At 36.1% G+C, this 15,431-nt stretch overlaps 1 protein-coding gene across 5 annotated transcripts in view; it reads left to right on the top strand.

Annotated features, from left to right (window-relative positions):
* The window catches only part of XRN1 (5'-3' exoribonuclease 1), a 102,982-nt gene that overhangs the window by 39,208 nt on the left and 48,343 nt on the right, over positions 1–15,431 (top strand). For 4 of the 5 annotated variants that reach the window (XM_025448791.3, XM_049099905.1, XM_025448792.3 and 1 more), the window contains 2 exons: positions 3,709–3,812; positions 6,528–6,659. In XM_025448791.3, coding sequence (XP_025304576.1) covers positions 3,709–3,812; positions 6,528–6,659 — 236 coding nt within the window. Of the gene's footprint in view, positions 1–191; positions 2,145–3,708; positions 3,813–6,527; positions 6,660–15,431 lie in introns of those variants that run through there. The other variant, XM_049099906.1, reaches the window with a different exon arrangement.

Raw genomic sequence — 15,431 nt, 5'->3', positions numbered from 1 at the left:
GATCAAGATAAATGAGACTAAGCTTGAGCTGGGTGCTAAGAAAGACCATCACAGAGAGGAGAAAAGGAGGGGAAGGGTATTCTAGGTGAAAGGAATAACATGAGCTGGAAAAAAATGTGTGATACATTATCTTATTCTTCTTAACCTTTTTTTTATATCTGAAATTTTTCTTAATACTTTTTTTTTTTTAGAATAAATGTGATGTATTTGAGGAGAAGGAATAGATAAACCTGACTGAAGCAGAGGACTTGTGTTGGGAAGTAGTAGAAGATAAGGTTGAAAAAACAGATTGAGGCCAGATTATGAAGGACCTTGAATACCAGGCTAAGGAGTTTGGACTTTTTTTTTTTCCCATAACTGTTATCTTGAAATCATATTTTCATAAGGATTAATTTGGTGACAGTATAATAGACTAAATTTCACTACAGAGAAATGGAAGAAATTGGAAAAGCCTGCAAGTTCAGAGGTTGTGGTTACAGAAGTGTTAGGTGGTAAGGACAAAAACTGGAAATAGTAATATATTTGGATGAATGAGACTGATAACATTGACAAGCTTCATCATTTGTTCAAATATAGAGAATGAAAAGAGGAAGAAAATATTAAATATGATTCTGAGATATCTAGCCTAGTTAATTAGAAAATAATTGCTGTTTATTGGAATAGGAAGTTAAAGTGGGAAAGTCACTGGCTTGAGGGAGTGATTGAATTTTAAGGCGATGCTAGAAGGTTTAACTGGTCACTGCCCTGCCAACCTTTCTCAACAAGAGTTCCACAAGAGATTTAAGCCCTAATGCCCTAAGTTATCCATTTGAATGTAGATTATTTATCTTCTATACATCTATTGTGGGACTGATTGAGTACCATCCTTGGGAGAATTGTAAAAATAGTCAAATTATTTTTTGTGTTCCATGGCTCAAATGAAAAACCTCAGTAGAGAAAGGCTGCTTATACACAATTAATACCTGAAGCTAGAGCTTGGAAGGAAGATAGGGATATATATGAGTAATTAGCAAGGAGGTGATGGCTGAGGCCTTACGGCTCATTTTCCTGAAGAAAATGGACTCTCAGAGTTCAAGATCTCACACAAAGAAATACCCATAGTTATAAAGGGTAGAAAAGGAACCAGTGAAAATGACAGTAGTGTTCAGAGAGGTGAGAGGGAATGATTTCCAAGTTGAATAAATCACAGAAGCATGGAGTAGAAACTACATACAGTGCAAAAGAATAAAAACTAAAACAAGATCTATGAATTTGTCCTTCAGGCATCATTATTGGCCTTTGAGGATTTCATTCCAATAGACTGCATTCCTAACTCCTAAGGACTAGTGGGGGGACAAGGTAGAGGGAAAGTAGAGGTAGCAGGGAGGAAGCCCTTGATTAAGAAGATTATCTTTGAAAAGAAGTCTAGAAACCTAACTGTAGGTAGAGAAGAAACCGTTTAACTGCTAAATCCATGCAAAAAGAGAGAGGTAGAGCTAATGGAGGAAGGAGGTCTTAAAAGACACTACAGGAAAGGGATATTTATAACAAGACCTCATGCAGGTTATTAAAGGTCTAGTATTAGGCTTAATCTGAGGATTAGCTTCAAAAACTAAAAGAGTGGGAGAATAAAAGAAGAAATAGATGTATAGAAGGGAAAAGAATAATTATGGGATCCTAGTTCTAATGTTGAAACTTGTGTTATTTATCAGTATAGTCATTCTTGGGCAGCCTGGGTGGCTCAGTGGTTTAGTCCAGGGTGTGATCCTGGAGACCTGGGATTGAGTCCCATGTGGGGTTCCCAGCGTGGAGCCTGCTTCTCCCTCTGCCTATGTCTCTGCCTCTCTCTGTGCCTCTCATGAATAAATAAATAAAATCTTAAAAAAAAAAAAAAAGAATAGTCATTCTTTGGTTTTATATGTTCACATTAAGAAATGTCTAAGTATAATTAAAAGTTACTGCAAAAGTCTAAAAATAGTCATCTGTAATTTTTAAAGAAATATTTGCTAATTAAAATAAACAAAAGAATTGAATGAAAATTTGTTTTTAAAATTCACTTGCTGCCACGAACTTGTTGTTTAACCAATAATAATGATAGTATTTCCTTTTAAAACTAGAATTTTTGGGCAGCCCAGGTGGCCCAGCAGTTTAGCACTGCTCTCAGCCCAGCACGTGATCCTGGAGACCCAGGATCAAGTCCCACATCGGGCTCCCTGCATGGAGCCTGCTTCTCCCTCTGCCTGTGTCTCTGCCTCTCTCTCTCTCTGTGTGTGTCTCTCATGAATAAATAAATAAAATCTTAAAAAAAAACACTAGAATTTTTACGTAAGATATTTCATACAGAATATTTATATAGCATTTTACCGTTCATAAAAACTTTTGCGTATATTATTTTATTTTGTCACCAAATAAAGACTGTGAGGTAGATATTATTTCTTATTCTCATAAAAGAAAACTGCCTCAGTGGGATTTAAATGATTTGCCTGTATGTATAGCTGGATTCTGTACCTGAAAGAGGTAGAATGCAAATTTGGACCCATGATTCCTAGTCTTAAGTCTAGGGTTCTTATTTCCTTATACCAACTACAAATTGAAATGAAGTCAGATTTCTTAGATTCTGTTATCTGATTATGTGATATGAAGCAATGAATGATAGCCCTTTTCTAGACATTTCTGCTATTCTTGTCATCTCTCTCAGTTTCTATGAGAATAATAGAATCATAGAACTTTACAACTGGGTTGAATTTTGTAAGGCATCTATTCTAACTCATTAATTTTACAAATTAAGAAACATAAATTGAGTTAGCAACAGAATTAAACCTAGGTTTCTATAAACATTATTTTTAGTACTGTTGGCTATTATGGACAGTGATACGTTAAAGGTCAGTGCTCTTCAGTTTAATCTCACTGAAATTGTCTTCTCACCAAGTAATTTCATTCAGGATTCAAGTCAGTGGGCCGCCCTTTACTAACAAGTGCCATTGCTGTTGAGAAAATGAGGCAGACTCCTGGTGTCATAATGTTTATACTGCAGAATAGTGCTTTAAGTTGTTCATGGTGCCTCTCTAGTAAGAAGCGACTGGCAGAGGGGAAGGTAAACTTGTCAACTTTAACAGATTTCTACTAAAATAAAAGCTACAGAGAGATAGGTAAAAACAACTGAAAAATATACTTCAAAATAAAGGAAAGAAGGGGCACCTGGGTGGCTCAGTTGGTTAAGCATCTGCCTTTGGCTCAGGTCATGATCTCAGGGTCCTGGGATTGAGCCCAGTCCTCTGCTCAGCAGGGAGTCGGCTTCTCCCTCTCCCCCTGCCCCTTCCCCTGGCTTATGCTCTCTCCCTCAAATAAATAAATAAAATCTTTTTTTTTAATTTAAAATTAAAGGGGGAGAAAAAATTAAAACTCTAAACAAAAATCCTGGGAAACATCCTAGAAAGAAAAAGAGCAGTTAACAGTAAAGGTAAAACCTAGAGAAGACAAATTAAGAAAACTAACTGAATTCAAGTGAATGGAATAATTAGAGAGTGAAGTTGAAAAGAGCAGGAACTGTAGGGAATAAATGGCTTGAATGAGCAAACGGTATTTTATATCTGTTTTAATTTTTAAAGTGAGATTTTTATTGATTTTAAAGACCTTTATAAATGCAAGCCAACTTTTAATTAATTTTGCCTTTGTAAACTTATTTGTTGGACCTGAAACATGAGTGAACTTTTCTGCTTTTACTTTAAGAATGTAGAAAATATAGCTTCATCCGTGCTTGGAAAGTCTGTCTTTGTTAATTGGCCTCATCTTGAAGAAGCTAGAGTTGTTGGTGTATCAGATGGAGAAACTAAGTAAGTAAGATTTGATGTATACTTTTTAAATTTATATTTGTTTTGCTTACTTGATGGCTTTTAATGATACTTTTAAAAACTGATATAATTACTGTAAAAATATTTACACTTTATAGTGAAAATGAAAGTCTTCTAATCACATCACTCAATGTTCAACCATAGTACTACATCCCTGAGATATTTTAGACACATTTACTATTTTTTCCCTTTTGCTTTATTTTTCTTTTAATAAGCTGAAAGTTCTATATCCTCATTTTTTGCTAGCAGCTATATTATTTAGCAAATATGTTTCTCTTTCTGACAAGAATGAATAGCATATATTAACATTACCTTAAGCCCCTCCCACTTAAATAATAACATTAACTTTTTAAAATACATATCTTCTATTTAAAAATAATTTATTGAAGTTCAAAATCATTTTGTCAGTAATTATCTAGACAATTTATTCTTTGTCATCGTTTTATTTATGTGAATTTGGTCTGATGTTATTTTGTTATTTTTCATGTGTCTAGAACTTTTGCAAGTAATTTTTTTTCAGAGAAAATGTTGCATTTTTTTGAGTTATTACATATTGAAAAGATCGTTTTTGTTTTCCTCACACTTAGATTTAGAATTTTAGAGGCCCAATCTTTTTTTCTTAGATCTCTGCCAATATACCTCAATTGTGTTCTGTCATATAATTTTGTTGATGAGAAGTCAGTGCCATGAAGAATTTTTTTCTTCTGTGGGTATCTGCTTTTCCTGAAGATTCAAGAAATCATGAGAATTCTTTTCTTTTTTAATCATGAGAATTCAGTTTCTCTCCCTTTTTAATGAAGTCTAGTTGATCCGTTTTTTCTTTTGCGGATCATGCTTTTGGTCTAAGAACTCTATTTAGCCCTACATCCCGTAGATTTTCTCCTATATTTACTTCAAAAAGTCTTAATATTTTACCTCAATCTTTTACATTTAAATCCATGATTCATTGTGAATTAATTTTTGTATTGGTTAGGAGATTTAGATCAAGGTTCATGTATTTGCTTATGAATGAATATTCAGTTGCTCCAGCACCATGTGTTGAAAAGGCTGTCCCTTCATCCATTAGATTGCCTTTACACCTTTGTCAAAAATCTCTTGAGCGTAATATTTGTGTGGGTCTGCTTCTGGGTTTTCCATTTTGTTCCATTTATCTGTATGTCTATTATGGCAGTACCACACTGTCTTGTTACTGTAGATATACATGTCTCAATCTTAGTATAAATCTAACAAATTACATATAGCATCTGTATGCTGAAAAAAGCAAAACACTGATGAAAGAAATCAAAGACTGAAATAAATGGTGGGATAAATGGAGATCCATTTGGATCAGAAGACTCACATAGTAAATATCAAACTTCCCCAAATTAATTTATAGTTTTGTTTTTTTTTTAATATTTTTTTTAATTTTTATTTATTTATGATAGTCACAGAGAGAGAAAGAGAGGCAGAGACACAGGCAGAGGGAGAAGCAGGCTCCATGCACCGGGAGCCCGACGTGAGAATCGATCCCGGGTCTCCAGGATCGCGCCCTGGGCCAAAGGCAGGCGCCAAACCGCTGCGCCACCCAGGGATCCCTAATTTATAGTTTTAAAGCAATTCTTATCAGGGGCAGCCTGGGTGGCTCAGTGGTTTAGTGCCGCCTTCAGCCCAAGGCGTAATTCTGAAGAGCAGGGATTGAGTCCCACGTCGGGTTCCCTTCATGGAGCCTGCTTCTCTCTCTGCCTGTGTCTCTGCCTCTCTCTCTGTGTGTCTCTCGTGAATAAATAAATAAAATCTTTATTTTTAAAAAAGATTTTATGTATTCAAGAGTGTGTACACAGAGAGAAAGAGAGGCAGAGAGCGAGGCAGGGGGAGAAGCAGGCTCCTCACATGTGGGACTCGATCCCGGGTCTCCAGGGTCACGCCCTGGGCTGAAGATGGTGCTAAACCACTGAGCCACCGGGCTGCCCTAAAATCTTTAAAAAGATAAAATAAAATAAAGCAATTCCTATCAAAATCTCTCCCAGATTTTTATGGATGCAGAACATGTATTCTAAAGTATATTATATGAAAAGGCAAAGAACAAAAATAGCGAAAACAATTTTGAAAAATAAAAATAAGGCAGAAGGAATCACCTTAAGTGTTTAAATTATTTTGGAGCAACTATAATTGATACTATGTTTAAAAAAATTTTTCCCCACCTAATATCCAAAAATACAATTGATTTCTGTGTGTTGATTTTATTCTTGGGACCTGGCTAAACTTACTTCCCTGCCTCTTTCCTTGAAGTGTGCAGGCCAATTATTTTGTACAATTCTGGGTTTACCTGGTTGTCTCCTCATAGTGTCGTTTAAATTGATCCTCCATCCCGTATATTTCCGGTCAACTGGAAATTAGGTATAACGGCTTGATAAAATCAAGTTAAACTACTTAGCAAAAATACTTTATTGAATTTAAGGGTTTTTTTTAATTCTTTAAAAATTATTCTTTAGAAATTATTATATATTTAGTTTAAGACAAAATATTTTTTATATTTTGATTGAAAATTTTTAGAAGTCCTTGTTCTAAAATTTATAGTATGGTTAAAAAAAAAAAAAGACGCCTGGTTTTTTGCTATTATTCCATGTAGCAGCCTTTCACTCTGAAGACTCATACTGCTAGAACACTGTATTAAATCATAAATTTAGGGCTAATATAAATTTTATTTTAATTTTTAAGATTTTACTTGGAAGAACCACCAGGAACACAGAAGCTTTATTTGGGAAGAACTGCCCCACCATCCAAAGTGGTCCATCTTGGAGACAAAGAACAATCTAATTGGACAAAAGAAGTACAAGGAATTTCAGAATAGTGAGTATAATAAAATGTATTTAATGTCATAAAACTGGAATGTGATCTAATGTACTTGTCATCTAACTTATTTCTTGCTTAACATAGAAATCACTCTGAATACTGACTACATCTTCATTGTTGTAAAGAAAACAATGAGTTCTAGTTTAAAATAATACCTCGTTACCAGCAGTTATAGCCTTGCCTAGTTTTTCACTAAAATACTTCATGATGTACAAAAAAAGAGAATAATACTAGGAATGTATTATTCCTATATGTATTAGTAATACATAATAGTAGGAATAGCAGTTAATAATAATTAATAGGCTGCCATTGAATTTCTTGGCGGCATTTAAATAATGAAAGTAGGAAGGAAAATTTTCCTTTGTTCCTCACTCTCACTCTGTGATCACTCTTCTAACCTCCCTACACCTAAGTCCTTTATGTCCCTGAATTCAGAAATGCAAAGTGTGTACCAGCCAAATAACTAAGAAGCTGGTGCTCTTCCATGATTCCACCATGACTTCTCTTTCTTCATCCAAATACCAGAATTCTCTAAACCAAAACAAAATAATAGAGACTGGCAATGCACATGGAATGGTGTTATAAATGAATATCCATCACCCTTCCTGTTAAAACTATAACATCCTTTGGTAAATGGGGAATTTAAGGAGATGCCTCTTACATAATTTTGGAGTTAATACGAGGCTATAATATCCTATTCAAAGATGAGTAAATAGGGAAAATGTAAAAAGGCTATAAAAACCATCTAGCATGGGGCACCTGGGGTGTGTAGTTGGCTAAGTGTCCAACTCTGGGTTTCGGTTCAGGTCGTGATCTCAGGGTTATGAGGTCAAGGTTCATGCTCAGCATGGAATCTGCTTGAGATTCTGTATCTCTCTGCCCCTCCCCCTGCTCTCATGTGTGTACACACTCTTTCTCTCTCTCTCTAAAATAAATAAATAAATCTTAAATAAATAAACCATCCAGCATAAAACAAGGAGATAAATATAGCCCTCAGGAGGCACAATGTATTTTGCCTTCTGACAATAGATACCCCTGTCATAGTTCATACTATACCGAATTTTATTTTCTACTGTATAATCACAATAATCAGTTTACTTGTGTGGTTACTTTAATGTCCATTTCCTTAGATAGTATGCTCCATAATAGTAGGGAACACATCTATTTTTGTTACCACTCTGTTCTCATTTCTAGGCTAATGCTAAAGCAATCAATAAATATTTGTTAGTTTGAATGAATAGAGATTGTTTTGTTCGACTCCTTTGATTGAGAAGTATCTCATTCAAAATACTATAAGAGTTTAGACATTTGTTCATGTATTCAATAATTATTGATACCTGCTAGGTACAGTAGTTGGCACTGTGGATACCATAGTGAATAAAATCACACAGTGCTACACTCATAAAACTTATAGCTGGTAGATGAGAAATAGGCATTAATATCTTGTGTGAATTTAAGATTTATTTATTTGAGAGAGAGAGACAGAGTGTGCATGAGTAAGGGGAAAGGGGTAGAGGGAGAGAATATCCAAGCAGACTCCTGCTGAGCATGGAGCTTGATGTGGGGCTCAGTCCCACAAACCATGAGATCAGGACCTGAGCTGAATCCAAGAGTCGGATGCTTAACCGACTGAGCCACCCAGACACCCCATCTTGAGTGAATTTTTGCTCAAACTGCAATTACAATTGCTTTGAAGGAATAGTGCTCTGAGACTATATAGTAGAGGAATTTGACCTAGCTAAGGAGGCATTTGCCTTAGTCAAAGAAACTTTACAGTGGAAAATGTTGATTAGACTGTTATCTGAATGTGGGGTTAGGCAGCATGAAAACGGAACATGTATCAGGATGAGGGAAAAGGTACATGCAAAGTCTACATGGCAGGAGGAAAAGCAGCATGTATAACATTAATGATAATGCCCGATGTGGCTCGAGTGTTGGAACTAAAAGGGAACCCCAATGAGGAAGATGAGGCAACAAAGGAAAAAGAACAAGACAATCTGAGAGGCAGGAGAAGAACCAGGAAAGTGTTACGTCATGCAAATCAAAGAAAAAGAGTGTTTCAAGAATAAGGGAATAAGCCATGTCAAATGTTATGAAGAAGATTAAGCAAGAGCTATTTTGACTGAGCTGGGGCTGCAAGCCAGACTAGTATGAGTGGAGGAATAATTGAGAGTAAGAGAAATGGAAACATAATAGGAATAAACAACTTCAAAAACTTTAGTTGTAAAGTGAACCAAAAGCTCCTGACCTCTTGTTCTACCTATTCTTTCCCATGAGGGTGGACTTGCTCTTCTGTGACAGTCACAAAGAGCAGAGATAACAATCAAGGCAACAGACCACTGAAGTTGATGGCAGTGTATGTTGAGTCACACAAGAGAATGATTTTTAGTGCCTGCCAGGTCAGGATCTCTTGTTCACCACATAGGGTCGACAAAGCTATGTGGATCATAAGCACTTAGGTTTATTTATTCTGGTCACCATTTTCTTGGACTACTTTTTTTTACCACCATATTCCTCCCTCATATCACCTCACGTTTTGTCCTCTCTCCCCACAACTCCCCACCTCTTCTGTAATCTGTCTTCTGAGGTGAAAATCACAAGGCCACTCATACTGCCCCTGAGAATTTACTTTACTGACTTGGGATTTTGCATACTATGTCAGCATAAGGATCTCATGGCTCTAATGATCAGGAGAAATGCTTATGCCCACCATCCTTAGCTCTAAGACCTCTACAGGGAGAATGTAGAACCTATTACTTATTTCAGTTATATCTCCATATATCTTACTAACCAAGACATGTTCTCCTAAGTTCAGTACATTTTTTTTTTTTGTGAACATACACATGTTTCAATGAGTACCAAATTATGTGATTTTATTTTCAGAAATCCCCTAAGCATATATGACAATACTGGTACCTTTTTGTATTCCTGTGTAACAGATTTCCTTTCTAAAAAAACTACCATCAAGATACAGCTGAAGAAGGATATAGAATTGAGTGGACTTGGTGTTGAGATATGATATGTAAAAAATAAGAAGAGAGGTGTGAAATTCAAAAGAAAGAAAACAATATATTTAAAGGTGGAACAAAAGATTATTTTTTAAATTTATTTAAATTCAGTTAATGAACATATATTATTGATTTCAGAGGTAGAAGACAGTGATTCATCAGTCTTACATAATACCCAGTGCTCATTACATCACGTGCTGTCCTTAGTGTTCATCACCCAATTACCCATCTCCCACCTACCCCCTTGAACAACCCTCAGTTTGTTTCCTATGATTAAGAGTTTGTTTTTTTTTTAAGATTTTATTTATTTATTCATGAGAGATGGGGGCGGGGCAGAAATACAGGCAGAGGGAGAAGCAGGCTCCATGCAGGGAGCCTTGATCCTGGGACTCCAGGATCATGCCCTGGGCCAAAGACAGGCACTAAACCACTGAGCCACCCAGGGATCCCCTGATTAAGAGTCTCTTATGGTCTGTCTCCGTCTCTGACTTTGTCTTGTTTTATTTTTTCCTCTCTTCGTCTATGATCCTCTGTTTTGTTTCTTAAATTCCATTTATCAATGAAATCATATAATTGCCTTTTTCTGACTGACTTATTTCATTTAGAATAATATCCTCTAATTGCAACCACATTGCTACAAATAGCAAGATGTCAACTTTTTGATGGCTGAGTAGTATTCTATTGTTTATATATACCACATCTGATATATGGATGAAAGATAGTCCCTCTATTTTAACAGGATGGTATGCGACTGTAGGTTAGTATGTGTATTTGGCATGGGGCAGATGAGACACTCTCATTGACTGCCTTTTGTTTTCTTTGTAAAGTAAATGTTGAATTTAGCTATTGAGAATTGAAGCAGGGAAAGAGAGGTTGGTCTTAAATTTGAGTAAAATAGAGGAGGTTTGAAAATAATATTTGGGGAGCACCTAGCTGGCTCATACAGAAGTACATGTGACTCTTGATCTTGGGGTCATGAGTTCAAGCTTCATAAACTTAAAAAAAATATTCCTTGGGGAAAATGAAAGAATCTATCAGTTGATCAGAAAAACATTGTTGAATTATAGGCAATATTTAAGGCCGTTTTTGAATTTGAATGTCATACATTTATAATGTAACAATCTGCCCTATCTTTTGGTAGTAGAGTTCAGTTGATCACTTACCGACCTAGAAAAAGCAGAGAGATTTAACCAGCACTGGATTTCCCCAGATGGAGTCAATGAAAAGACAAAGAGGCAAGGAAGCTTAGGATATTGGCAGGAATGTTACTGAAATAGTGGACAATAAAATCCAAGTGGGATAGTAAGAGAAGCGAAGAAAGTAGAAGGTTAATAGTTTCAGAGAAAGTAGAAGGATCAGTGGGTTGGAGATCCCAAATTAAGTTAATCATAAAGTGGTTGAACAAGCAAGTTGGATGGAGAAGTTTTTAGACAATAAGATATTGGGATTAATGATTTTGGAAGTGAAAGTGTTATGGGTAAAGTCATGACCCACGTATTAGCCATAGGACTAGATGGCTGGAGTGAAAGAGAAGGTCATTGGCGACGAGGAGATTGTGAACTTGAATTCCTATGGTCTTGGATAAGTTATATATGTAAACATTGAAGGCATTCTGGATGGTGGTAGACATAAGGATAGAATGGAAAAGAGTAGAGTAGTTTACTGTGAGGGATCTGAATGTCAAAGTGGGTTGTAAGGAGAACACCAACACCCTCTCCTTCCCATACACAGTATGAAAACAAACAGCTACTCCTTGAGAGGTCTACACAAAGAACTGATACCTTCAGTTAAAGAGGTGGATATTGAGGATATGATGGAATGAAAGGATTGGGAATTGGAGAAAGGGAGAAGATTTAGAGAAAAGACACAAGGAAGTATTTTATGGGATGCTGTGGAGAAGGCGGTGTACTTGGAAGATAATTTGAAGAGTTCCAAAACCTTGTACCTCAAACAAGCAAGAGATGAATCAACCCCCAAAAATGTGGTTACCAAAGGATCAGTGATAAACGCCAATTATTAATTCATTATTAAAATACAGAATTAGGGACACCTGAGTGGCTCAAAAGTTGAGCATCTGCCTTTGGTTCAGGGCATGATCCCGGGGTCCTGGGATCAAGTGCCACATCAGGCTCCCTGCAGGGAACCTGCTACTCCCTCTACCTATGTCTCTCCCTCTCTCTCTGTGTGTCTCACATGAATAAATAAATAAAATCTTTAAAATAAAAATAAAATACAGAATTAACTTTTAAGTACTAACTCTCATTTTACATAAGGGAAAGTTAAAAGATAGTTTTGTTTATAATTTGTTATAATTTGTTTTGTTATAATTTAGAGAAGAAGAGATATATTAAATATTTTTAAAAATTTAATGCCCCACATCAGTTACCTTAACCCTCGGGACCTACACTAGAGAGATGAGCCCCAAAACATCTAGCTTTGAAACCAGTGGAACTTGTATCCAGGAGAAACATGGGGCTGTAGGAAATGGAGATTCTGCTCTTAAAGAGCTCACACGTGGACTCAATTATCTCAGGACCCAGGCAGGGTAAAAGCTGAAATTTGTAAAGCACCTAGACCATATGAGAAGGACATTTATTTCTAACCATAAGGTAACTGTTGGAGGGATAGGGGCCTGTTGGAATTCTTTCCAGGGACTGAGGCATTGACAGATACCATATTTGCATTCTTCCTCTACCTTCCCTGTGCCGAAACCGGCAGGTGCCATGTTTGTACTCTCCCTATATAGTAACAGTATCACTAATATAATGCTATATGTTAATTATACTTCAGTTAAGAGCGAAAGAAAGAATACAGACTAAGCACCTGGCTAGTCAGTAGAGCATGCAACTCTCATCTTGGGGTCATGAGTTCCAGCCCCACATTGCACATAGAGTTTACTTAAAAATAAATAAATAATCAATAAACACAGGGACTTTAAAAAAGAATACAGGCCACAACACTGACCCCAAATCCATAAAAGTGTAAAGTAAAAGCAATATAAATAGATAGGGGTACCTGAGTGGCTCAGTCAGTTTAGCCTCTGACTCTTGGTTTTGGCTCAGGTCATGATGTCAGGGTCCTGCAATTGAGCCCCAGGTCAGGGTGTACTCAGCCAGGAGTCTCATTGAGGATTTCTCTCCATCTCCCTCTGCTACTCCTCTGTACATGCATGTACTCATGCGCTCTCATGCACACACTCCCTGTATATAATAAATAAATAAATCTTTTTTAAAAAAGTAAATAGTGAAAAATCTTCCTACCACTTCCACTTGAAAATTTAAAGATACTGTTCCAAATTATTATTTGTTTTCTTTTCCTAATAGAAAGTCTTTATTGAAGTATACATAGAAAAGAATATATACAAATCATAAATATATTACTTGATAAATTTTCATATGCATTACTAGACTACAAGTTGAGAAATAGAACCAACAGAAAGGTTGTCATAATCCCACAAAGCCCCTTATGCTGCCATTACCATCCATTTCTCCTCTCCTCCAGATGTAACTATTTTGATTTGTAACTCTAGAGATTAGTTTTTCCTACTTTTAACTTTGTATGAATTGATTCATACACAATGTATTTGTTTTGAACCTGACCTCTTTTGCTCAGTACTGTGATTCTAATATTCATCTGTGTTGTTACATATAGTTTAGTTTGTTCATTTTCACTAATGATTATATTACATTGTATGAATATAGCACAATTTATTTATCCATTCTTTTGTAGGTAGACAATTGAGTTGTTTCTTATTTGAGACTTTTAGGGAATACATACCATATGCATTAGTATGCATTACTGTTAGGTACATAATTAAGAGTGGAATTATTGCTTCATAGGATAATGCTTAAGCTCAGCTTTAATAGAACCACCAAAAAGATTTACAAATTGATTGTATCAGTTTACATTCTTCCAGCAATTTATAAGAACTTCTTTTATCTCTACTCTCATCAATACTTATTATTGTCTCTTCCATTTTAGCCATGGTAATATAGTATTTCATTTGGTTTAATTGGCACTTCCCTGATGACTATTGAAGCTCTGCATCCTTTCATATTTGTTGGGCATTTGAATATGCTGTACAATGCCTATTCAAATATATTGAATTTTTCTTTTTCTGACTGAGTTGATTTACCTGTCTCTTATCTGGTTTTGTTTTGTTTTGTTTTAAGATTTTTTATATGTTCATTTGAGAGAGAGAGCAAGCACGAGAGGAAGAGCAAAAGCACAAGCAGCAGGGAGGGTCAGAGAGAGGGAGAAGCAGACTCACCACTGAGCAGGGAGCTGACTTGGGGCTCGATCCCAGGATCCTGGGATCATGACCTAAGCCAAAGGCAGATTGCTTAACCAACTGAGCCATCCAAGTGCCCTGCTGATTCTTATTTGTAATTTTCATTATTGATTTATGGTGTTATTCTCAATTTCAGAGAAAAGCCTTAAATAATTCATTATAAAATATGATGATTGCTATCAAGGGTTTTTTTTTTTAATCAATATCCTTTATCAGATAAAGGAATATTCCTTCTATTCCTAGTTGGTTGAGAGTTTTTATCATTAATTGGTACTGATTTTGTCAATTTTCTTTTTGGCATGTATCAAAATGACCATATGATTTTTCTTTTTTCTTTTAATCTGGTGAGTTATATGGATTGAATTTCAAATATAAATCTAATCCTGAATTCCTGGAGAAAATCCTATTAGACTATGATGTATTATCCTTTTTATATGTAATTAGATTCAATTTGTTACATTTTGTTTTGGATTTTTGCTTTTATGTTCATAAGAAAGATTGGCAGATAATTTTCCTTTCTTGTAATATCCTTGTCATATTGGTAGCAAGATTATTGGCTACATAACTTTTGAGTGGAAGTAGTCGGGGTTTTCCCATTGAATTTTTTTAAATGATACCAGGGGATTGATCCCTGGGTGGCTCAGCAGTTTAGCGCCTGCCTTCAGCCCGGGATGTGATCCTGGAGTCCTGGGATCGAGTCCCGCATCGGGCTCCCTGCATGGAGTCTGCTTCTCCCTCTGCCTATGTCTCTGCCTCTCTCTCTCTGTGTCTCTTGTGAATAAATAAAATATTTTTTAAAAAAGAAAGAAAGAAAGAAAAGGCCCATTGAATGCCCCTGCCAACCTCTTCTGTCTTTTTGGATTCATCTATTCTGGATTTTTTGCAAAATTGGAATGTTATATAATATGTGGCCTTATGTGTCTAACTTCACATAAGCTTAGCATGCTTTTTAGGCTCATACATTGTCACATGTATCAGTACTTTCTTTTTGTGGCCAAATATTTTTTTTTTAATTTTTTATTTATTTATGATAGTCACGCAGAGAGAGAGAGAGAGGCAGAGACACAGGCAGAGGGAGAAGCAGGCTCCATGCACTGGGAGCCTGACGTGGGATTCGATCCCGGGTCTCCAGGATCGCGCCCTGGGCCAAAGGCAGGCGCCAAACCACTGCGCCACCCAGGGATCCCTGTGGCCAAATATTTTATTGTCTGGGTATACCACCTGTTGTTATCCATTCATCTGTTGGAAGACATTTGAGTTCTTTCCACCTTTTTGCTACTGTGAATAATGTTGCTATATACATTCATTTATAAATATTTATTTGAATACCTTTCCGGTTCTTTGTGTATATACTTAGACGAGGAATTGCTAGACTTTTTTGCCAAACGGTTTTTCACGATGAGTGCACCATTTTACATTCCCACCAACAATGTACAAGTGTTTCAGTTTCTCCACATTCTTTCCAACACT

This window comes from Canis lupus, chromosome 23 (genome assembly GCF_003254725.2).
Source record: "Canis lupus dingo isolate Sandy chromosome 23, ASM325472v2, whole genome shotgun sequence".
In the NCBI taxonomy this organism is placed as follows: domain Eukaryota; kingdom Metazoa; phylum Chordata; class Mammalia; order Carnivora; family Canidae; genus Canis; species Canis lupus.
Note: the sequence above shows the minus strand (reverse complement) of the source record. Positions and strands in the feature narration are given on the sequence as shown.